Source organism: Schistosoma haematobium, chromosome 5 (genome assembly GCF_000699445.3).
Source record: "Schistosoma haematobium chromosome 5, whole genome shotgun sequence".
Classification (NCBI taxonomy): Eukaryota; Metazoa; Platyhelminthes; class Trematoda; order Strigeidida; family Schistosomatidae; genus Schistosoma; species Schistosoma haematobium.
The window spans coordinates 15,118,650-15,146,186 of NC_067200.1; the positions used below are offsets into that span (position 1 = coordinate 15,118,650).

Sequence of the window (27,537 nt, forward strand, 5' to 3'; positions counted from 1 at the left end):
ATAAATAAATAAATAAATAAACACAACAAAAGCTTCCTTATTGGTTAGTGAAACAATAAGAAAATAAAATAAACACTCGGTAATAATGATTAAATAAATTACCTGATGAATTCATTCATTGAACATGTGTTCTCATTAAACAATCAACAATGTTATGATTACAATGAATGAATGAATGAATAAATAAGTAAATAAATTAATTAATTAATAAATAATTAAATAAAAACTAAATTCAATTCTCTATTATAAATAATCCATTTCTATTCACAACTATTAATTATAATTATTAAGATAAACAAATAAAAAAAGAAAAGAAAAGAAAAGAAAAAAAGAACGAATAATAATAATAATGATCTGAATTAAAGATGATCACAACTTTGATTTGATTTGGGGGTGTTTTTCTTTTTTTTTTAAAAAATAATTTCTAATGATCACAACCTTAAAATTTGATTGATTTAGAAGGTGTAAAAGATCACTGGAAAGATAATTCACGATCAAAATAAATAAATCTTTCATGTATTATTATTTATAATTAGTGTTTACAAATAAACAAACAAAAAACAATTATGTTTAGATAAATAAAATTTCAACGGTAATAAACAATCAAAATAAAAAGGCTAAAATGAAATGTTAAATAAACAGATTGGAATACATTTGAAAGAAAAAAAAAACAACAAATGGAATTATTATTATTATTATTTTCTGTTATTGTAAGCTATTTGTTTAAATGTATGCAAAGAGAAATGATTTCGTTCTTTTTTGATGGTTTTGGTGGTAATTCTTTTGAAAACTCCTTGCCAATATTATAGTGAGTGAATTACTTTCAATCAAGACTATCATTGATATTCTTTGGTATTGATTTATTTATTGAAACTATTTCCACTGGTTTATATGGGTTTAGATTGTTTGAATTAGATACAGTAGTTGTAGTTACAGTTATAGCGCTTGTTACTATTTGCATTGTTTCTAATTCTTGTATATTATCATCATTAATAACTTCTAATTTTTCACCTTTACGCGGTAATCGTGTAGTTCTAATTGATGGTCGATTAAAACGATTCCCAATACGTATTGAACCTGTCATGGATTGACGTTCTTTATAACAATGAAATAAATCATATTTCAGACGTTTTGAATCAGCTCGAAAATAAATATCTGTGATATAGGAAATACAGACACTAACTATAAAACTGATTAGCATAGCAAATGTTTTACATGGGAATCGTTGATAAAAGTCATTTGGATCATCAACAAAATAAGGATAAGCAATTAATGGTCTCAATTTCAATACACTTTCTCCACTAGTTAATCGAACAAATAAACCAATCAAATAACTGCATAACGAACCGTAAGTATTTGAAAATCTAACATATAGAACACAAATCAGTTGTGGAAACAAAATAACATAGACAAGATCTGAGCATAAATACCATAAACCATAAATTGATTGAATACTAATACCTAACCAGCATGCAAATGCTCCAATAACAAATATACTTGCACGCATTATCCATAAAACTTGTCTTTCACTAGCTTTTTGCCAAAATATCGCTTTGACAACATTTCTAGCAAACATTGATGCAGCGGATAGAACTGATGAATCTGCCGAAGACATGACAGCAGCTGATACTGCACCCAAACCAACAAATGATATCCATGGTGGACATAGATAACGTAATACTAATGGTAGAATTAATTTCATTTCTTCTGGTGTACCCGGTAATTCTGAAGTTGTATTATAATTTGTCATTGTCCAATCTGTTGATGGAAAAGAACAACAAAAAAAACGGTATTTAATCTGAAACTATTATTCTCAACTTGAAAATTGACACATCAGATTTGATAAATTAATACAATAGTTGTACAAGACATAGAACCATAATTGTCATGTGCAATCAGAAAACACTAGTCAGTTGCTCATACAGAATTGAGTAAAGCAAAGCTTGAGTCTTTTTAAAGTCAATCTCTTATGTACGGTGGTACTTCTGCTATATTTCGAGAACAAGCGGGCTTATAGGAAATTTATTTTTATTAACAATATATTAATTTACAAGGAATTACTCTTATATTGTAAACATCAAACTGACAAATTTATCTTTCCATTTTCCTGAAGCTATCTTAACTAGTGTTAAAGCAATTAGTGGGAGGGATTGAATTCAGATATTTTCTTTGTGAGTGTCTCCAACTAGAAAACATAATATTGGTCACTAATTACTGATAATTGATATGTGAATATCTTAATTCTATAATGGGTCGCTCGTGACCTGAGTGAATCCATGATGGTCAATTTCCTCGAGAGTTCCAAGATGCCTTGCTCATAAGTCCCAGACAATATAAAATTTAGGTTCCAGGGTTCTTCCTGTCTCAAACTACATATTATTTTGAAGAACTTTTAAATAGCTCGTTTTTGGTAGGTAGTTTTTATGTCAAGTTGGTCAACCCGATATTTGTGTGGATAGTCTTATTCAACTAGCCTAGCAGACCTCTCAATTTAATAGAAAATGAGATTACTTTAAAGGTTTTCAACTGATGGATAGATAGATATAATTATTATCTTCGTAATATAATGATGATAAAATCTTAGTGTCAATCGATAAGCGAATTTAGATGTTTGCACTAAATATTATACAATTACTCAACTTAATGTTACAACCAAATAAATATGACTGATATTTAAATTTGAAAGTTTACCCGCTGAACAGTATTAGGAGAAAAATTCAACCCAACTGGTAAAACAAACTATAATGTTCATCATTATCAAAGATTGGGAACATTTGGGATCTTAGGATAGAGTGAGATAGACTTTTATGTTTGTATTTCTAATGTATTATACCATGGCGAATTTCAACCACAGTGTTGTATAGTGAGCTAGTCAGTTCCGAAAAGCGTGTATGTCATATTTGCCGACTGATGGTTCTCTTCATTAAGTAAGCATACTAGAATTAATAGGAACCCTTTAACTCTAAAATATATATCGACAAATATCTTATTTAACCATTTGATTATTATTTACATAAAATCATTTTGCAGTCATGATAATCAACTATATACAATATTATGACTTTAAATTCATTTACTTTATCAGAATAAATTTCCATAGGAATAAGCTTATGCATAATTAGACCAATTTAATTGAGGTCGGCTTCTGAGTTATTATTTTATGATGTTGATTTACTGCCATCCTGCTGACCTTCACTTGAATTGATTGGATAAACGCATACATTTATAAATTGTATAGATGTAATCACTTTTATTACTATGTGAAGCATCTCATACTTCTATGTCAGTCATTTGTAATGAAGTTAATAATATCCGCATCATCCTTACAAAGTGTTTTAAATGATTCACTGTTATCGTGGATGCGCACTGCTGCAGACTCACATACTAGGACGAAACGGCCATCCAGTGCTTCCAGGTTTTCCATAGTGGTCTAGCTTTAATTGACTCATGAACTCAACTATTGAAATTACTAAAATCTCCACAGAACCCTTTTATGATATTAACTCATCCAGTCAGTCAGTTTAAAAGGATTCTATCGTCAAAATGAACAACAAGTCATTTTGTAAATTATTGTACACTCAAGTAAAACTCGATGTTTTCTGAACAAAATAGCATCTCTACGAAAATATTTAGCTGAATAATCTTCATAACCCCATACTGATAATTACTATGTGCTCACTAGTGACTAGCTTCGTGAGAGAATTCTCAAAGTTCTAGTGGAGTTCAACCGGATCTGTTGTAACGTAGTAACTCACTGAAGACATTGGAAGATGGTCGCGTAATTTTGTGGATTGGTTGAAGTTAGACATTAACATCGTTGAATGTCGGCCGGCCCAGTGGTCCAGAGGTTCAGTCTTCGCGCGTGGGACCGAAGGCTCTGGATTCGAATCCCATGAGCGAAATCGTGGATGTGCACTAATAAGGAGTCCCACGATAGGACAAAACGGTCGTCCAGTGCTTCCAGGTTTTCAATGGTAGTCTATCATCAATTAGTTCATGGTCTCAGTCAAAAAGAATAATAATTACCCATTTCACAGGGTCTATTTCAAATAATTTAATGAATGAAAGAATTTTTAAAAAAAGCTTAGTACCAATTCTTTGTTCAACGCTTTTAAAAAAAATGAACGATACAGTTTTTCCTTGAGAATCCAATTAACAACTCAGTATAAATGAAGACTTTGTTTAAAGGAAAATGAAAGTACTAATGAGGAAGCCGAATTTGTAGTGCATAAGCAGTGTATTTCTAGTAAAGTTTCATTTCCTTCATTGATTAATCTAATTAAGTCACTGCTTTTTAATTGCACAGTATAATTTTAGTTTCTTCTTATATTAGCGATAGTGAATTTAATTAAATTTAGAAAGTTTTCTGAAATTATTAGTATAGGGTTGTGGAGATTATTAAGTTTTTGATTGAGATCATAAACCGATTGATGTTATACCATCATTGAAAACCTGGAAGCACTGGACCACCGTTTCGTCCTATTAAGGGGCTCCTCAGCAGTGAGCATCCACGTTCCCGCTCGAGGGATCCGTCCACTGTTTCCAGGTTTTCAATGGTTGTCCAACATCATTTGATTCATGATTTCTGAAATTAGTTTATATTCATGATAATTAAGTAAAGCAACTATTTATTTATTTTATCATTTAGCTAGCTTGTTCTGAATTAATGAAAACATATTTTATTATTATTATCATCATTATTATTACCAAAATTATTATTCACTAAGGTATTTTTTGGAATATAGTTCACAATCACAGAAATACAACTGACAATCAGATAGAACTAGACAGTTATTGAGACATATTTTAAGACTTTTAAGCAATGCACATGTATGCATAAACACTGAAGAGATTGAACACAGTATACTAAGTCATTAACTCCATGACGAAAAAAATTTTTGTCACTATATCAGTTTCTTTATAAAACTATGAAAATAGTATGTTGATTAAAGTTTGTCTTCAAGATAAGTTTACATTAAAGAATCTGGGCTAAATACAGTCATTCAATGACAACAATTCTTAAAGATTGATTATTGGGTTCTAAAGGGATCATAAGGGCTATGGAACTTGAAGACAGCTTGATTCAGTTAAATGTGTCTGCTATTGGACAGTACTCATACTGAGGTGAAAGGAGTACCCATTGCTCAATATGATTTATTATGAAATAGTTAATCAATGAAGAGCACATATGAAATTTTGCTGAGTAAATGTAATATGAATTTAAGTATATACTAAGTAAATATTCACATACTTGTACTTGCTCCAACAGCTCCAATTAAAACTGAAGGAATTGCCATAGCAAAACATCCGACTGAAGCTACAAAGCTTAAAATACGTGCCTGATTTGCAGTTTTTGAAGATAGTACACGCTGGTTTGATTGATAAGAAAAAAACTATCATAAGTTATGAGCTTTCAATATACAGTGAATATTTATTATCCATACAATAACACAATATAATTTGCGGTGATATTGCACATTTAGTACTTAGCAATAAGTGAAATATTGATATTGATTAATTATTCAGACAAAGATTACTAGAGTTATGTGATAACAACGTTGGATGCTAGCCGGCTCAGTGGTCTAGTGGTTAAGCGCTCGCGTGCGAGACTGATACGTCCTGGGTTCGAATCTCGTGGGGCGGGATCGTGGATGCGCAGTACTGAGGAGTCCCAAAATAAGACGGAACGGCCGTCCAGTGCATCCAGATTTTCCATGGTGGTTTAGCTTCAATTGACTCATGATCTCAACCACCGAAATTACTACAATCTCAACAAAACCCCTTCTGATAGTGTTTATGAATACATATATTGGTTTTGAATTCTCAAGATTTTATTAACTTTTCACAAACCACAAAGGTTGAGTTAAGGTCAGTGTTATAACGTGTTCGAACTATATGTTTAGCAGTAGAAATTGGGTGTTTATCATCTGTTATTATTGGGTCATTTGATTTTATTTGTTTCTGTAACTATTTTGACATATGTTTAAAGACTCTAACTTACAAATCTCGACTACTCCTTATGCATGTGTGGCAGCACACATGTGTAAAGTTTTCATACCTACAGTTTTCTTAACAAGTATATGTGTGATCATATTGATAGAAATGCACTGTGCTAGTGTATAACTTGGTTCTTTTTAAATTTATGAAAGGAACTAATTATTTTAGACATTCTACATTGATAAATAGTGGCTAGCAGTGGAATTGAGGACGCGCGTTTCGTCCTATTTGGCACTCGATGTACCTGTATCTGAGACTTGATGTTCACTCCGGGATGAAACGTGCGTCCTGGATTCCACTGCTAGCCACTATCCATCTTTGCTTACAAAGTTTGTGAATTAAGCTATATCGAGGCAATCCGCACAGGATGCACATATGCCAACAAGAGACTGATCAATTGCAGTTCTAAATAACGATGAGAAGATACAGGTAATACAACACCAAGTGAATTATTTATTGGTTTATCTTTTACATTAATTTACGGTGAGGGAAAGTTGAATTATCTAACATTAGTATTAATTGTATTACTATGACTCTAACTGTAAAGCTATACTCAGTATTTTTTAAACAATAAAGCAGTGAGTTGCTTAAACACCAACAACTGTGAATATGGGAAACAGTTCGAAAATAAATTTAACCTACAATTTCATCAAGCTTTTCCATACATGTTAAATATTTACCGAAAAAATACTGCATGAGAGGTTAGTTGTTCCATGTTGAAATTCTATTCTGTCTTCCTAATAAGTACTTTAAGCAAACCTAGTAAATTAATTGATGAAGTGATAAAACTTTCATGAACCATATTTTCCTATTATATTAATTTCAGTTTTATACATTCTGGCATAACAAGGTAACGAAAAACCATGAACTTCTGGATCATTTATTCGAAAGAAATGCTGATAAAGAAGATATTAAGGAGGACAAACTTGCATTTGGTTGGAATAATAGATGTTTGCTTAAAACCATTAACCTAAAGCAGTTCATAATCTAGCTTTAAAATCCATTACAGCGTAGTTTTGTACCATTCATGTTGTTTAATTCTATTTGTATTAAATAGTCGTTAAAATACAATGTAAAGAAAGTCCTTAACCTTAGTTTCGTCTTATTTGGAACTCGTTAGCAAGTTGTATTTGTAAGAATGAAAAAATCAATATTCCTGTCCTTAATGCAACATAAAGATAACTTCGAACGAATTGAACCACGATGTATGGTCTTTAAATTACCAAACAAACAGTAACTTGTATATTATATCGTATATATGTTGTAATATAGCATATTGTTGATAAATTCAAACTGTAAATACTTTACAAGCTAGAAATACTAGAGAAATTACCTGAAAATAAACTTGCCAAGGTATACCACCAAAAATTAACATCAATAAGTTGTCCACATAAAAGAAGCTATCCATTGGATCAACACTACCTTTCCATTTATCCCATGTTTGTGTAATTGGCACTGTTGCTTCATTAACCATAGCGAATGGTATAGAAATCCACTGAGATTATAATAAAAAAACGGTTTTCAAAAAATGAAACCAGAAAGTCTACATTCTTCATATTTTAAATTAATAAAAAGTTAAAAATGTGGAGATAAACAAATGAATTGTTTTACGACTGGGAGTACATTTGATTGGTATTGAAAATATCAACATAATGTTGTTGCTGATTTGTGGTTGTTACTCAATAATAATAGTTTAGGTGGAGTGATTTTATAATGGTTAGCTTCCAAATGCACTGGTACGGACGAGAGTGGAGAGAGTCAGCTCTCCCTCTCCAAATGCTCTCACATGACCACGTGCATACAACTACTGTCACAGAAGTCCTACTCACCGACTTCTCGTCACGGCGGTGGTGTTGTTTACGAAATTGAGAGGACGGAAAGCGAATGTCCGTCCCTTTAACCGGGTTGGTGGACACGGAGAGTCCACCTAGGGGAGTTGGGAAACCCTGATTCTAAACCAATTGTGCATATGGGCTCCAGTATCCTGTAGGAATAAATGATGTATGGACCACTGCCTTGTGGATCAGACCTTTAGGTCGAAGGCTCCGGGTGTGGCCCCCTATGGATAACACAATCAAGTGGTATGCTTTGAGATGGTTTATGGAATTTATATTGATAAGTATTGACCGGTAGAGTCTAGACGAGTAATGACTGACATACTCGTCAGTAGTAGCTTTAACGATGGTCACGCTTTATTCTGAACTGATTGAAGTTGGAAATAAGTAGCATTTGAAGCTAAGACATCGGTCCTTATGGATAAGTTCTAGCAGTAAAAGTAATAGCGGTCACAGTTTCAATATTTTGGTGCTTAAAGCTGATTAATCCAAGACCAAAACCAAACAGTTGTATGGTGGTTCCTGGTTTTTAGTAGTTTTTTAAATACGATCGATACCCAATAGCCATCATCTAACTGATAATCATGTAGGACATTAAATCCAGAAAAGACACTGAGGACAGTTACGCACTTCGTAAATCTTACGAGATTAAATGAAAGTATAAATATTTGACTTCATTTTAAAGCGTTCAATCACCACCTTGGTTGAATGGCTCAAATTCAGACAGTTTACTTAGTTTGCAGAAGTTGAATAAATACTATTACGTGATAGAAAAAAGTGGGTTATCACCCAGTAAACAAAATTTCGATTTTCCATAATGTAATAAGAAGACAGAGTTGATCTGAAAAATGTAACGAATTCGCGTTATTTATTTCGAACAATCTGACGGCACACACAATTGTCAAGACGTTCATACACAGAAATCAATGAAGGTCTTTTAAATGATAAATCCAATGATAATTAGAATAAATAATGCCATATGCAAAGAATAGAAAGGTATCATATCACTGCAGTATTAAAGATTACTAGAGTATATTCAAGGTTAGAACAAATTGGCTTTGTAAACGTGAAAGCTGTTTTAAGATTAATCCTACAACATGTTACAATCGTGAGTTCTGTTTTCAAGAATAACGTTACAGTCATCAGTTTTATGTGCAGGTGGGCTTTCTTAAGACTGATCGACATACAGGTCCATCAACGTTTCGACTCAAACGTATGCGTAAGAAAGACGTCTGAATATTGCTTTACTCCTCAAAAGTTAGTACGATATCATGTTGCACGTAATTGAGTCTATCTATTAATATAGCAACACTGAACTCCTTATCACAAATGGTGAAGATATCATCAACGTACCTCTTTTACAACATTACCTTGTGAATGAGATCACCTGTCCTACTTCCAACATGTGATGCATAAACATGAGCTAAGATAGGCTAAAAAACTATTCAGAGCACCATTATCAACTTGTCAAAAATGTTGTTCACGGACAACGTTCATTTCACGTTTGTAGGCGAATATTTTCGGCAAGTTAGTCTATTGGAATCCCACCTTGGTAACGAGACTAATGACCATAAGATTAATATTAAATTGATATTTAAAATTTATAAATGGGTGTAATAGTTATTTGGTATCTAAATCCCGTCTTAATTTTGTTTCGAAAAGGATTTCATACCCCGCTACCTTATAAAGTAGAGTCAAATAGCATGATTTTGAAAGAGACTGAAAACAATCACCTGAAAAACATATAAAGACTACGACATTGATTGTCACGATTGCCCACGATTCTACTAAGACCGATTCGCATGAATGTGTCAATAAATAAATAGGAAGCAGTTATGGATTATGTACCTAAATGGTTTTATGATCAGTTAGCTTTAAATTCTCCGATAAACGCAAAGAGTGATAGCAAAACAAAAATTCCTATCTTTCCCACATTACACTATTTTTCTATACTTTATTTCTAATTATCACTTCATGTTGAATAAACTTAAGTTTAAAGGACTTCTATTAGTTTTCAAATATGATTATAAATTATTGATTGAGATCATGAACCAATTAATGTTAGACCACCATTGAAAACCTGGAAGCACTGGACCACCACTTCGTTCTATCGTGGGGCTCCTCAGCAGTGCGCACCCATGATCCCACTCATGGGATTCGAGCCAAGGGCCTTCAGTCTCGCGCGCGAACGCTTAACCTACTAGACCACTGAGCCGGCCGGTATCCAACGGTGTTGATTGTCTAACCTCAACCAATCCACGAGACTGCGCGACCGTCTTCCATTTTACTGAGGTAGATACCTATCTATACCTCCACTGGTAACAGCTTCTCACCAGAACTCCGAGAATTCCCTCACGAAGCTAGTCACGAGTGAGCACATGGATTGGTTGAGGTTAGACATTAACACCGTTGGATACCGGCCGGCTCAGTGGTCTAGTAGGTTAAGCGTTCGCGCGCGAGACTGAAGGCCCTTGGCTCGAATCCCATGAGTGGGATCATGGGTGCGCACTGCTGAGGAGCCCCACGATAGAACGAAGTGGTGGTCCAGTGCTTCCAGGTTTTCAATGGTGGTCTAACATTAATTGGTTCATGATCTCAATCAATACCTATTTAAAATTTGTCTATTAGGTTTGTGTAAATTACAAATTACTTAACCAATAATCTAAAATATTTCATGCAAAGTAAGACAAATAACAAACTAGAACTTACCAAGCCAAGGAATATACAGAATAACTGCACAACATCTGTATATGCAACGGAATATAATCCACCAAATAATGTATAAACCAACGCAATACATGCTGATAGAATGATTGAAGTTTTCTGATCTAAATCGACTATCACACCTAATGTAGCTCCTACAGTTAAAATAAAAATCATACTCAATGTATATTGATGTGTATAACGTTTATATTTAAATATGAAAATATTTTGTTTATTTGAATGGTTGTTTCGACGATTAGTTTGATCAAAAGACCAAAATTTGCAATGAAAATAAACCAGTTATCGAATGATCCCTGGTTAGGAGTGATCATTTTCAAATATAAGGAATTTGTAATTTCAATTGATTCTTCTAATAAATTATGTTGTTTACTGGTTTAATGGTCAGATGTTTATAGCAATAGAATGGGGATAATTATTTTCGTTGAGTTTCAAATTAGCCTCGATAACTATATAATGTAGTTACTGAAATCATTCATCTTCGCTTTTGCTACCCTAATGAGTTCGATAAGACTAGAAGAAAAACAGACTTATCGGTAATAACGAAGAGGTTGATTAATGACTGCCACTGGTCTCATAATTACTTACCGAGTGCAGATAGAATAGCTGCTGTCCAGAATACTTCACCAAGTAATGCTGGAATAAAAAGCAGACCGCACATGCGCTCACCATATTTATTTTGAAATGGATCAAGCATTGTAACATAACCCAATGTACGCATTCGATTAGCGAAGAATAAACCACCTAATTGACAAAGATCAGAGTATTATTAACAATGTATATGGTGTTTAAAGTACGAACTATAAACTAGAACCATCTAACATATTTAGTATTACAAAACTTTTATTAGCATCATTTGAACTAGACGAGTTATTTTCAGTACAACTTACCTATCAAATAGATATTTTTATAATCACTAGCATCCTGAAGGTTTTAAACATGTTGCCTATAATGATCACTTTGTTGTGAAAGTTGACATGCTTGTATGGAAACACACATAGCAGCTCACGTACAATTGAGTTTGTTTACATTTAAGCCCTTTTGTTAACTTATTTAATGGACAGCGACACTCGTACAATGACAACTTATCTTACTATTGTACCTTTATTATTGTTACACTTGTATGAATATGTATGCTTGAGCATTGATTTCTGCCTACGCATATATTCATTCATTCTGCCAGCCGAACTGTTAGTCGCTCAGTTGATTCGATGATTCATTCATTTCACTATGCAAATATAATATGTACATCTTAATCCTGTTCACACTCACTCTCTCATTTGACTTGCACGCTAACTCGCTTACTCGCTTGATTTTCGTGGACTGGATGAAGTTAAACATTAACATCGTTCGATGCCGGCTCAGTGGTCCAACGGTTAAGCGCTCGCGCGCGCTTGACGGGGTGGGATCGTGGATGCACACTGCCGAGGAGTCCCATACTAGGACGAAACGGCCGTTCAGTTCTTCCAGGTTTTCCATGGTGGTCTAGCTTCAATTGACTCATGATTTCAACTAGTAAATGTCTAAAATCTCCACAAAACCCCTTCTCATAAGAAAATAATGTTAGAACTATCATTTCTTACATCGAATAGCCTCACAGAAAACCTTGGTAATACAAAATGAATCCTAGAATGATCGCAGATTGCATATTTTATGCATGAGCAATATTAACTAAACAATATATACTCCAACCTTCTAGTGTCCCTTTTCATATCAAACGTTCATGATTCAATGTGAGAAGGACAGTTTAACGCATTAAGTTTATCGACTTGTTGCGTACATTCAAGCACCGAACGAGTTCACAAGCGACATGGATTTTTGGTGCCTAACAAAAAGAGAACTTTAAAACAATATTCTGGTGTTGAGTATTTTTGATTGATGACATTCAACTTCAACTGACAAGTTTCTTAGAATATTCTTAAAAGTTCAACTAAACAGTTCTAAGCCAAGGAGAATCAAGTAAGGACTTTCAAACTGTCTATTAAGAACAGTGGTTTTAATTGTTTTATACGAATTCACTTACCCACTACTAAACTTAGCGCATATCCAACTGGAGCTTGACACCAAACGAGACCTTGAGTTGGATTATAAGTGTTCTCAGCCGTTCCATTTATGTAGCCGCCACCTACCCATGTAGCTAAAATAATTCCATAATCATATAGACGTATAATCATGACTGATTTTAAAAAATATCATAATACTTAGATAAAATATTTACATATGGGAACTCGTTAGTGTAAACAGTAGTAAAAACAACAATAATTGTAAGTAGTAAAATAATAGTAGGATACAAGTCAACGAACGGAAAACTCTATATCAAGTTCAAATGATAAGGTTTTTTTTAATAATCCTAGCTAACTTATCAACGGTAGCGACAATTTGTGTAACATTTATAACGATATCACACTAAATCTTGCTTTAGAGAGGGAATGAAAATTTGAGGAGTTTCAATAAGTGGTCATACGATTCACCATGAGTTTCCAAACGGTTTGTATCTAGTATCATCTGCAGTTATTTGACATAGATTTCCTAAAAATAACCAAATATGAAGTAACATGTGTTGTGAAACTCAAGTAAACACACACACACACACCGAACAAATTGCTTACACAGAACATATACTTAGTAATACTTTAATCTATTTTAATCTTTTATTTTAGTTTATTATTGAGACAAACCAACTTCTCTATTCCTTCTCCTTTTTCTCTGCTCTATTTACGTTTTAATCTCCTACTTACTTTTATAAGAAATTGGTAATCAATAAATGTTAGTCTCTTCGAATGGCAACATAATTTTTCTTAAATAATAGAATATAATCTAATTGAAAACCAATCAGATATAGGGAAGGATATTTGATTCACTTTCTTTCATATTATTTGTTGAGTTGTTCACTTTTATAGGTCTGTAAATATCTAAGCATAAAGTACAAAAATTGCGATTGTACTAAGTTGATTTTATCAAATATTCAATAAAATAAATATTTTCTGATAGGGTTTTTTGGATATTATAGTAATTTAGTAGTTGAATTCATGAGTTAATTGAAGCTAGATCACCATGGAAAATCTGGAAGCATCGGGTTTTTTGTGAGATAGTAACTCACTCATGACAATAGTGGACGGTGACGCAATTGCGTGGATTAGTTGGATTTAGACATTAACATCGTTTGATGCTGGCCAGCTCAGTGGTCTAGAGGTTAAGCGCTCATGCGCAAGGCTGATAGGTTCTGAGTTTGAATCTCTTGAGACGAGATTGTGAATGCGCACTGCTGAGAAGTTCTATACTAAGATGAAACGGCCGTCTAGTGCTCCCAGTTTTTCCGCGGTGGTCTAGCTTCGATTGACTCATGAATTCAACTAATAAATATTTTCTGTCGAAAAATTTATACAATAGAAATTTTAGTGTTAATGTTAGCCAACAACCGACAAGTTGATTTCATGTTTTAATAGAATTAAAGATCAATGTACAGCTAACAAATTCAACGTACTACTTCATATGCTTTTTTAAATTTAAAATATCCATAAAGACTGAAATGAACTTTAAAAGTATATCAGCAACAAGTAAATTGTTAAATATTCGTTCTTCATGAAGTTTATGTATTCAACTCATATGGATCATGTTGATTGAGAAAAAATTTATAGACAAAGGGATTATGGTTATGAAACAATTGAGTGGAGAATAACATGATCTTATAACAAGAAGAATGAATCACAGTTAGTCTGTACTTAACTAAGTATTAGTTATATGCAAACTGAGAGTAGTTTTTAATTCTGAAGTTCACTTTGTCTGTATCTTTCTTTAAGCAATTAAGTTATTGGAGACAATTGGCAGGAAATCTATAATTTAGGTTTCATGCTAAGTGGCATTCATCAGAAATGCTCTTGTAAAATGTTGAGAGAGCTAATGTTTCGAGTAAGATTCGAACTTATATCACTAAGTTCGAAAATCTGAGAGGTTATCATTCAGGTATCCAGGTTAAAAAGTGCAAGTAGACTAACACAGACCAATGAGAAAGAATCTTTGATTGAATGATTTACAATCCTATGCAACTGTCTCTTTTGAAAAACATTTTTAAGGCATAAACAACAAACATTGTGAATGGGAATTATGTTTCATACACTGTAAGTCTTCTACATACGTATAAATTTATTAGAAAAAGTTATACATATATGATCATTAGTGTAACTTGTATTAAGTAACATGGTTTACTAGCGAAAAAAGATAAAATGATTTTGAACCGTACAATTTATAGATGGGACCAGAATATGTGACAAATAGGTCATAACATAATCGAAAGCAAGGGGAAAGTAGGGAATTTTATTAAGAGATTAGAAAAAAAGACCGGTAATATCATAATCATTATGAAAGATAACTGTATTAACGATATTTCCAGATAGTGTTGAAATTTCTAGAAATCGTAAATACATGATTAGTAAATTTAACAGAGGGTCTAACATTACTTGGAAATAGTAGCTAACTGACTTTTCATTCCTAATAAATGGATGATAGCCAATATATAATTCAAACACATGTTACTCAGTTTTGTATTCATTAAATTAATAATAGTTAATGATAGTCATATATGCAAGCTACTTCTTATTAGCGTCATTTACTGCTGGACCGTTATATTATTTCTCAAAGTGGTTAAGAGCTCGCGCGCGAGACCGCTAGGTCCTAGGTTCGAATCTCCTGCGGGGGATCGAGAAGTCCCACAATAGAATGAAACGGCCGTCCAGTGCTTCCAGCTTTTCCATGGTGGTCTAGCTACAATTGATTCATGATCTCAACCATTGAAATTAATATAATATCCACAAAAACCCTTCTGATATAAATTCAATTGATTATGTTCTAAATATCAAGAGATTCACAGTTGAATTTTTCTTCTAATGTTTCGACAAATGTTCACTAGGTATGAGTGATTTAATGATCTTATTTCAAATACATATAATTTGTCATTTAACATACATACCATCTGACAACTGGTTATGCCTAATTGTCTACCTTAGGTATCTAAGTACCTTCTTTGAATCGAATAAAGTCAGTTTTTTATAAAAATCTTTGCACCTTTGAATGCATGTTGTATTGCGTTACTTGAATGGATGAATAAAATAAAATAAATAACTTCCATTATCTGATTAGCATTTAAGTATTATATTTTTTGTCAAAATGATGATATAACATACAAGTTTATAAGTTAATGCTAATTTAAAATGTTTCTTTCTAAAGGGTAATCTTACTTCACTTAGTGTTATTTTACCCGTATCTTCCTATTGTTATTTAGAACTGAAATTGATCAATCTCATGTTGGCATATGTGCATCCTGTGCGGATTGCCTCAATATGACCTTAAGTCACAAGCTTTTTAAGTAAAGATGGATAGTGGCTAGCAGTGGAATCGAGGATTGCCGTTTCGTCCTATTTGTGACGCGTCAACCGTATATACCTGCATCCCAGAGTTGATGTTCACTCTGGGACCCTATTGCACAAGCTGTTGGCTATGAGGACTCAGTAGCTAAGTGTATGACGCGATGGCGTTTGAAGCGAACAGTACTGGGTTCGAGTCTCAGAGTGGACATCAACTGTGGAATGCAGATACATCCAGCTGACGAGTCCCAAATAGGACGAAAAGTGCGTCCTGGATTCCATGGCTAGCCACTATCCATCTTTGCTTAAAAATGGTAGTCTTACTATTTGATTGTATTTCATTTTAGTATAACAGAGGTCAAATCCCTTATGCATAAGGTTATAGGCCTAAAATTTAGGATACTTGGCCATTGGCTTATAAAGTAGCGAAAAAAGACTGAGGTATAAACGATTTTCTAGATTATATAAAATTGAACGAACTTCCTATTTTACTAATGATATAAATGTATCCACTACTGACCGACTTTGACAAAAAATTTTTAAAAGTTGTTTTATGAAACCATGATTGATGAAGTTCAATCGTCTCATTAGTACAATATATAACACTGAGGGGATATGATAATGGTCATGCTTATCTAGTTGAAAATGTAAAGCATTTAATCGTGAAAGATGCATCTAAAAATTTTATGCTCTCTATGGAACTTGACTATTTGTAGTTTAATCTCTAAGGTCAGTTCTACATCATACCTTTATATAAATGAATACATTTAAATAATTTATCAACTTACCTGTCATTGTAAATATACCAACTAATAAACCAATATTTCTACCAGCTAACATTACTTCTTCTGTATCAGTTCCAGAAGAATCATTAGTTTTCCCTTTACGTGCAGCCCATAATCCAACAAATAATATTAATAGATAGAATACAATGATTGCAATTAATCCAGGAATATAAATCATTGTTTAAGTGTTATGATTGTATTATCTTTTTATTATTTTATTATGATAATCATTGAAGGATGAATATTTCGATAAGAATGAGATAATGAAAGTGTGAATAAAATTTCAACAACTTTGTTCAAGTCATAAATTTTGACGTTAACTAAATAAATAAAAGAAATGATTACGTAATGTGTAATTGTTCAATTAAAATAACTTATTAGTTTTAATAAAAAATGATCCGGTACGGTCGAGAGTGGAGAGTGTCAGCTCTCCCTCTAAAAATTCTCTCACATGACCACGTGCATACAACCACTGTCACGGAAGTCCTACTCACCGACTTCTCGCCACTGCGGTGGTGTTGTTTACGAAATTGAGAGGAAGAAAAGCGAATGTCCGACGCTTTAACAGTGTTGGTGGACACGGAGAGTCCACCTGGGGAGTTGGAAAACCTTGATTCTAAACCAGTGATGCACATGGGCTTCAGTATCCTGTAGGAATAAATGGCGTATGAACCAATCATTGGTCACAGGCTACTATGGCACTGCATCTACTGATGTTGCTCCACTGCCTTGTGAATCAGACCTTTAAGGTGTGGTCCGTTAAGAAAACCATCTGCTTCGGTTTTGGCACCCGGGCAGTATCCCAGCCCTCACACAAATGAGATGATTTATGTGGCGTATATCTATTTGGTGCCTTCTTGTACCTATGTTTATATGTTTAAATAAATAAATAAATGATGATTGAACACTATACATGAATGTTATTAATTTGACAAAAATATAAATTTTGTCAATAGTTAAATATGTTGATTTTAGTAGTATAAATCATTTTAAATAAAAAAGATTATAATATGAATGTTAATCTTGATAGAAAAAAGTGAGAAAATTATGGAAATATATTTTCTTAGTAGTAAACATTGTGTTATAAAGATTTTCGAATGATAATTTGCAAATATTTGTACATTCAACAAATTTGTTATAGGCGGCACAATATTTTAACACAAACATACACAAAGCTATATGGATCTCGCTGGCTAACAATACGGAGAACCAGTTAGATCATACTTGTAATGATAACAGACTCGGTAGGACAATGAAAGACGTGAGAATCAGGAGAGGAGCTGACATAGCTTCAGATCACCACCTGGTGGTTGTCAAGATGAAATTGGAGCTAAAGAAGCACTGGACAACTGGACAAACAGCATTACAAAGGTTCATTACAGCCTTCCTTCGAGATAATAACAATCGCAACGAATTCAGGATAACTCTCAACAACAGGTTCCAACCTTACAAGACCAGCTGAAAGAAGAAGAAACGACGATGTGAGACAACTGGAAGACGATCAAATAAGCATTAGCCTCAACGTGTTAGGATGTGCTGGGCGGCAAGAAGCATCGTCATAAGGAATGGATTTCTATGGAAACCCTGGACAAGATCCTAGAAAGGAAGAACAAGAAGCCAGCAATTAACAACAGCCGAACAAGAACAGAGAAAGTCAAGGCACAAGCTGGATGCACAGAAGCCAGAAAGCAAGGGAAGAGGAGTATTACAGTGGACAAGCAGAAATACGTGAAAGTGATAGCAACGACAATGGAAAAAGCTTCAGGAGGAAAAATATGAGAACATCGCCAACATCATCCGGAATTCATACGACAAACTGCACTGAAAATTCGTGCATGGAGGATAGCTGACAGATGCATTCCAAGTGAGGACCGGTGTCAGACAAAGCTGCTTACTCTCCTCCTTTCTCTTTCTGGATTATGAAGACCTTGAAATGTGAGAGGAAACACGGAATACAATGGACAGCTCGAAATCAATTAGAAGATTTGGACTTCGCAGATAACCTGGCCCTTCTATCTCATACACACGAACAATGCAGATGAAGACCACTAGTGTAGCAGCAGTCTCTGCATCAGTAGGCCTCAACACACAGAAGAGTAAAAGCAAGATCGACTAATACAACATACAAAACACCAACTCAATCTAACTGGGTGAAGAAACTCTGGAAGATGTGGAATCTCATGTACCTGATCAGCATCATCGATGAACATGGATGATATGATGCAGACTTAAAGACAGGGATAGGCAAGATATGGGCCACAATCCTGCAATTGAGAAACATATGGAACTCAAAACAAATATCTGTCTGCCAACATCAAAATCAGAATCTTCAATAGGAACGTCGAGACAATCCGACTATGCGCAGCAAAAACTTGGAGAAGCACTACAACATTCATCAGAAAGGTACAACTATTTATAAACAATTGTCTATGCAAGATACTCAATATCCGTTGGCTGGATACCATCAATAACAGCCTACTGTGGGAGAGAACAAACCAGCTTCCAGCTGAGGAGGAAATTAGTAAAAGAAGTTGGAATTGGATAAGAGATACATTGAGGAAATCATCAAACTGCATCACGAGGCAAACATTAACTTGGAATCTTCAAGGGAAATGGAAAAGAGGAAGGCAAAAGACCACATTACATCGGGAGTTGGAAATAGACATTAAATGGATGAATAGTAACTGGTGAGAACTGGAAATGGTTGCCCAGAACAAGATCAGTTACTATGCTGGAATGTTGACTGCTTAATTCACTTTCCGAAAAGAACACGATCGATTTGTTTACCAGTGTATAATTCCAAGAAGTTTCAAGTTCAACTGTGAATGACTAGAAAAAAATGTCCTAACCAATAGGAATTTCGGAAATACTTGTCCAAATACTGTGAACTTCCTAACTGTGAACGATATTTTAACGATTAATTTATATCAGATGGGTTTTGTGAATATTATAGTAATTTTAATGGTTAAGATCATAAGTCAGTTGAAACTAGACTCATGATCTTAACCATTGAGATTAATTTATAAATTGATATTTGATTTACAATGGTCTAATTTGATCTCTTCGTGAAGTTCCACTGTTCAAAATGATTTCTAGAACATTGAGACATTTACTGTTCAAAACTTCACTGTATAGGATAACACATATTTATTCATTTGGTGTTGTTTACTTATATCTTCCGATTGCACATGTAAATCCTGTGCGGACTGCCCAGATACTGCCTGAAGTAACAAGCTTTGTAAGCAAAGCTCTATAGTGGCTATCAGTGGAATCCAGGACGCACGTTTTGTTCTATTTAGGACCCGTCAGCTGGATGTACCTGCATCTGAGATTTGATGTTTACTCTGGGACTAGGACCAATCTTTGCTTATAACACATATTTAGTATCAACCATATCATGTTCGCAATGGTTTTAAAAGTTGCTTAAATTAAAGTCTACATTACTATGAAAAGAATAAAAAACTTTTTGAAAGCCAAAATGATTTTTGCTGAACTAAAATTCACTTTCATATTAAATTTATTATGATATTATTTATAGATAAGTGTTTCTATGAACTGAACTCTTTAGTTAGCGGGGCTGGGACGCGTCGGAATATCTGGTTTATTAGTCATTGTGTCACAGTCTTAGTTCCATTATCAGATTAGGTGAACTCGTAATCTCTTCAATCATAGCGGATGTTAGACTGTAACGAAAATCATACCTACGGTTTTTTGAACTCTCCGAGACGTTTATATGTTCATGTTAATCACATGTGTCTTTCGTTAAAATTGATTTGTTTAGCGAGTAAAATTTTTGGTTAGCTTGAAACAAAGTAATGAGTTAGGTGCAGAAATTTATTTCCGTTTTGCAGAGTCTAATTTAAACTGCCTCCACAATCAATAAGTGTTTGCCAATATATGCAAAGAAATACCTTTGATGTCAACAGATAGAATTACATATTTTTAGTGCAATGAAATACAGTGTAAACTTGACTGATCACTGAGTAGTGATCAACGTAATAGTTACTTGTCGCAATTTATGCCCCGGACTCCATCATTGTTAAACAATAACTGATGTATTCTGCATAAAAAGTATGAATAATAACGATGAAATTCATGGTAATGCAGGGAAACTGAGTATATCCGTGACATCAAATGGTAAGGTGATTGATGTCATAAGAATATATCAACCAAAAAGTTATTTAGTATTAAAAATGAGGAAGAGAGTAAATGGAAAAGAATAAATTCTTGATAATATATTGGATTATAAACATTAATAACGCTGAACATATGAATGAAAATGCACACAAATTTTGAAATATTAAAAAAAGCATTTACTTATTCTCTGGTTACATTTGATAGTGTTATTCTCTATGGATTGAATGGTTTAATGATTGTTCTGGATAATAACATCAGATCCAACTTTAAGTATATATATATCGGAATACAGGTTTATACAATAATAGGTTTATTCGCTTGTTCAGGGCGTGGTTATCATATGTCACATGTTGATTTCGAAATTTCCACACCAAATATCATCCCATCAATAGCCAATGTAGTAATGTTGACTACTTATGGTATATATTACTTATCTTATATATGTTTTTTTGGATTCAGAAAAATAATTCTGATCAATCATTCAGTAAGCTTCAACTCAAAGTTGTGATGTTAAATGTTTTAGGAAAGTTTAAGAGTGAATAAACAGTCAATTGAAATCCACACTCTTCGTTGTTGTGATATAATCAATGTGATAACGTCAGTGTATGTATGAACGACTTCAATGAAGCTCGCAACAATTTAAGGGAACGTTATTATTCATAAAAGTTAGTTAAAGAGCAAGTAATGCTCATAATAGGTCTATGGAGCGATAGGTAACAGAAATTACTACAGTAATATATTATTTCATATCAAAGCAGATCTAATGTTCACTGTCAACACAGATGAATAATTAAAAAGAGCGGAATTACTTGGAGCCTATAGTTCGTAACATATTGACATCTTTCTGATTATCTTGTCTTAGCATTATTGTAATTCATTTCATTTCACTGAAAATGCATTACTCTGATCTTGATAGCTGTCTTGTTCACTTAGAATGTTCAAAACAAAGTTGACACCTATTAAATGTGCAACGATTTCCTGTAATTTCCAGAGAAATTAAAGTGGACCTAACTCTGAAATTGTTCATCAACTGCTTTTAAGAAAGACTGATCAGATATAGTTTCTGTTCAAATTGTATATTAATATGCTACCAAGTGGCGTATTGTTTTGTTGTCTGGTTACCTTCGAATGAGTTCATTTTCCAGTTGATCCTAATGTAATGTGCTACTAAGTTTTATTATTGTAAGCGTCAAGATAAAGAAAGTCGTCGATTATAAAAATTCCTCTTTTCATCGTATAGCAACCATCTACAGTCAATTTCGATTATACTTAATTTTGGTTAAGCCCTTTTATTAACCTACTTAACAGACAATGTTGTTCGAACAATAACAATTTGCATATTTCTTTGTGCCATTATGATCACATGACAGACTTTAGCTAAAATGTTTATTGCTTAAATATCACTCCATGATTCATCCTCCTCCCCATGTGTGTATGTGCTCAAATCCTTTTAACAGCTTTTGCATTGCCTTACTGTGTCGTTATGCCATTTGACTATAAATTTGCCTATGTAATTTCTCGTGTATACATATTCGCCTCTCTGCTTCAGATGTGCTTATAGCTTTATAATCTTCGCTTATCCGCTAATAATTTGTAGTTGCCTCTTCTCATCACCTTTTGATTTCAAACACCGTTGAGATTTATGTAAATACGGTTATCGAGGTAATTGATTAACGAGGTTATGCCACTACAATGGAACTCGGTTATAGGTTTGTTGCAATATACTTTTTGTTTGTAATCAGATCAGAATTTAAATCTATTGAATGTACGATAGGCTTATCATTATGAAGATAGTAAATCTTTAAAAACACTCACAAACATACATATTCCATCACACAAAATCTTGTACTAGTTCAATGTTAATTAAGTCATCTGTGGGATTATTTTAAAGAACAAAAATAACTCCCAGTAATGTACATTGTGATAAGCAATTTCATCTGATGATCATTGGTCTTGGTTTAAATACATTACAATAATGAACTACTGAGCTACTTTGTGTTTTGAAATGTTATTTTAATAGATCATTACCATTAGTTTTGATTCGACAATCAGACTCTTATTCTCCCTTTCTTTTTGTAAATGAATTAATATTGTATTCTAACAGATAAACATGATTATTAATTCAATTTGAATGATTAAATGTTACCCACTTAAAGTAAATATAACATGTAATTAGGGATTCTAATGAATAAACTAAAATATTCCACTACACCTTCATGTATTGGTATATTATAGTAATTTTAGTAGTTGAGATTATGAGTGGATTTCGTGGATTAGTTAAAGTTAGACATTAACATAATCGGATGCCGACTCAGTGATCTAGAGGTTAAACGTTCGCGTGTGAGACCGATAGGTCCTTCTGAGGAGTCCAACAATAGGGCGAAGCGGTCATCCAGTGATTCCAGGTTTTCTATGGTGATCTAGCTTCAATGGACTGATGATCTTAAGTAATAGAATTTTATAGATATGTCACGTCATAAATTTTTATATCATCATTTTGGAGACATAATGAAACCATCAAGAGAAAATTTGTTTCCTTTGAGTTTGTGTAGTTTGTTAACCTAAATTGAATCAGATTTATGTTATATAAACTAGATCTTATTACTTTACATTTTGTAAAAATCATGATTTTTTTTTAAAAATCTATAAAACCTACAAGTATTACATAATATTTCGGTTTGGATAAATTTAGTCGATAAAATTCAATTTGAATCAGATATGATGATCATAAAACCTGATATCCAAGTGATACAGTTAGTACATGGTATTCTAAGCAAAGATGAACAGTAGATAGTAGTGGAATCCAGGACCCGCATTTCGTCCCATTTGAGACGAAGTGGATAACGCAATGGGGTTTGAAGCAAACAGTATAGGGTTCGAGTCACAGAGTAAACATCAACTCTGAGATACAAGTACATCCAGCTGACGAGTCCCAAATAGAACGAAACGTGAGTCCTACATTCCACTGCTAGTCACTATCCATCTTTGCATCGAGGCAATACTCACAGGATATACAAATGGCAACATGAGACTGACCTAAACATCAATGGAATGATTCAAATAAAACAACATCAATGATCTATTTATAATAAAGAATGAATTCTGTTAAATTTGAATGAATAACATACCTAAATGATAAATCATTCCTTTATAGAATTCATCTCAATGTATAATACAATCAATCTATAATATTTCATTATTCATTTTATTCCAGTTTCATTTCTCAATAGACTACTGACCTTAAGAAGGTTAGGAGAAATTCATTTTCCTAATCAATAAAAATCGTTGATTGGTTGAAATAAATTCTAAAATTTCATTGTGAGTTGAAATGTATTTCTATAAGAAAAAAAAATGAACGAATGAATTTGTTATTATTATTATTAATAATAATAATAAAGAGTATAGTTATTTTGTTAGTATGTTACTATGCCTATTTATTTGTTTATTGAATGAATGAATGAATGAAGGTGACTTGTGGTTCGATTTAGTTTGATCATGCAAATAAAATAAAACACGTGAGATGATGAAAGCTTCTCTTTTCGTTTTCGTTTTCGCTTTCTTTCATTTATTTTTTAGGTTATTTGCTGATTTTTCATAAGAGAGAATATAGTCAGTTCATTGAACTATAATAAATAATAAACAATAAATCATGATAGAACATAATTTTAGATCTATTTTTGTTATTGTTTGATTCTTCTTACCCTTTTGATTCTCGACTAAGAATAAAATGAAAGTTACTTAATAGAATAATAAGTAATTTAATTAATAATGTTCATTTTGTAAATAATGTAAATGGGAATAGACTTTCATTATTGAAAAAACAATAATTGCTTACAATATAAAGTGACATTGAATTCACTTGGAGTTGTTTTAATTGAATCTTCCCATTGTTATATAGGACTGCAGTTGATCAGTTTCCTGTTGGCACATGTACATCCTGAATGGATTGCCTCGATATAACCTTAATTCACAAGCGTTATAAGTGACTAGCAGTGGAATGGAGGACGCACGTTTCATCCTATTTGAGAGTTGTCGGCTGAATGTACCTGCCTCTCAGAGTTGATATTCACTCCAGGACTCGAACCCAATACCGTTTGCTTTAAACGCCATTGCGTTATCCACTTAACTACTGAGTCGTGATTGCCACTTGCTTGTGTAATGGAGCGAAGTTTAAATTCATTTGGTATTATTTGTCTGAGTCTAACCATTGATGGTATACTTTTGTTAAGAAACCAATTAAACACAAACATAAATAAAGTTAGGGTGAATCATCTATAAATTAAACTATTCACCATAAAATCATCTCAATAAGAAAATAATCATGTATTAACAAGAGGTTTTTTGAGGTAATTTTCAAATATTTAGTGGGAATTCATAACTGGTGAAACGGATAGACGATGTTAGGAGTCAGATATTTATGCATCAATGATAATAAAATGATAATAATGCTCTAGCAAGAATTGAGTAGAGTTGGACACATACATTTTTGAGTCCATATTTGACTCCCCGAAGGTTAAGCTCTTGCCACGATAAGCGAGTTTCTTGTGTTGGGTTCGCATTGTTTATATGTTGTAGAAATGACAAAACAGTTATCCAGCGTTCTTAAGCTTTCAATGTAAATATATAACTCATATCAATTAGTGGTGAAAATCAATTCATTCAATCAATTCATTAATGAAACACAATCACTATAATTAAACTAATAAGATTCGCCTTTATTACATAAGTTTGGTATATTGATTTATCAAACTGGTGGAATTTAGTTGTCGTACCGTTAACTTTTCCTCAGATATTCCTTGGTCCTGACTTTACTATAATGGTTAACAAGTCAAAGTGGTCAATATTTCGTTAATTACAGATTACCAATCACTTAATAAGATGGGATAGAATGCTAATATTCATTAATAGTAACTTTAAAAAGAAGTTTTACGGGGATCTTCTTCCGTTAACTGTTTTTAAAATAGTTTTAGGGAATCAATTCGCAATAACTTCTTATTAAGGCTCTCTCTCTAGATGACTTTGAAACTTGGGAAGTAGAAAACCAAGTTCATCGATGGCAAAGCACATAAAACAGGGCACAGAATTGACATCTTTATGGATGAATTCTATGGTTGATAGAAGCTTTTAATATTCGTAAAAACGACTTTCTATAACCTTGAATTTGATCTAGAAATCCTTAAGTCATATTATAGACTGCGATTATGCGACGATTTCCTATTCTTTTAATACTATATTGACTTTCCTTTTTATTTATTTACAATTATCTTGGATGAACACTGCTGAGGGGTCCCATACTAAGATGAAACGGTCGTCCAGTGCTTCAAGGTTTTCAGTGATGGTCTAGCTTAGATTGGCTTGTAAATTCCACTGTTAACTTTATCACTTTGTTTACCCGAACTTTCATTCGTTTGACCTTTATTAATTTTCAGATAAAATGCCATGACACGTATATTATTATTATTATTATTATTATTATCATTATTATTATTATTATTATTATTATTATTATTATTATTAGTGGTTTTATGTGTAACCAGGTTATACATTCATTCCATACATACATCCATTTTTCAGATCAACTCCTCCTTTGCACTGTTTTATTGAAATTTATAGAAGCGATTAATTACTTTAAGTGCAATTATTCTGTTATGGCCAAAATAAAACAAATTAGTGAATTAAACAATGTAATGTGTTACAAAACGGTGGACTTTTGCATTCATTACAGCATAATTACTTGGAAAATTTGTTATTTATAATGATTGAGGTCATTCATAAAAAGCTAGAATGATTTGTTTAAGGTGTCAAGTAATCAAAAAAAAATAATGAAATGAATCTTGTGAATAAAATGCATATTAGGAAGATCTTATCTGGATAATGACGATAGCAATGATAATAGGAACGTTGTGTGAAGATCATGTGTAACAAGAAAGTTGTTGTCAAGGTAACTATGATAAGAAGTCCCTATAAATTAGGTTAGATAAATGGATTAATCTAGCACGGGGTAGGACATAAATGAAACTTAGAAGGGTAAGGGGTTTTCAACGTCCAGTTTAGGCATATAGTGATCCACTCATGGATCATGCTGAACAAAGACAGTGGAATACATTTAGCTTCTGTGATGTATAATCATTATAAAATTCTTACAAGGGTCTTAATTACAAAATTAGGTAATCCCCGAGATTTCAAACCAAGGCATACGATTTATCTAAAAATCTGTACAGTTAATCAAAACAATAGTAGCGTTACAGTTTACAAACCTCGATTCATGAGATAATTAGGGCGTTTACGAGCGTCATATACAATCTTGAAGGAAGTGTTTCCTGTAATGGTTATGTAACAATAACTTGTTAAAGAAAAATATTCAACAGTGTGACACAACGTAGACACGTCTGAATGAATAAAGTCAGGCGAGAAACGGAAATGTAACCTACAGTGCCATACGTGGAAAATCTAAAGTAATTCATTGAGTAAACCCAATAGGACATTAAAAGGTGAATAAGTTGAGCAAAGAAATATTTATTTTCAATTGGTTCTTCATTACAGCTCTACATTGACATATACATAGATCTTACAAAACAGTTGAAAGTCGATATAAATTAAATAGTGAAGATTCAGTTTAACGAAATGATACACAATTAATGGATTGGTTGAAGTTACAAATTAACACAGTTGGATGCCGGCTTAGTGGTCCAGAGTTTAGGC

The 27,537-nt window shown here is 33.0% G+C and overlaps 1 protein-coding gene across 1 annotated transcript; it reads right to left on the reverse strand.

Moving 5' to 3' along the window:
- Positions 1-392: 392 nt before the first annotated feature.
- SLC5A7 (High affinity choline transporter 1) lies at positions 393-24,049 on the reverse strand. The gene is made up of 8 exons (XM_051217559.1): positions 23,964-24,049; positions 16,702-17,018; positions 12,577-12,690; positions 11,142-11,297; positions 10,542-10,690; positions 7,331-7,492; positions 5,252-5,369; positions 393-1,758 (listed from the first exon to the last, which is right to left on the reverse strand). The coding sequence occupies exons 2-8, from the start codon at positions 16,874-16,876 to the stop codon at positions 824-826; spliced, it is 1,809 nt and encodes a 602-aa protein (XP_051064975.1). The 5' UTR covers positions 16,877-17,018; positions 23,964-24,049; the 3' UTR covers positions 393-823.
- Between the last annotated feature and the right edge of the window lie 3,488 nt (positions 24,050-27,537).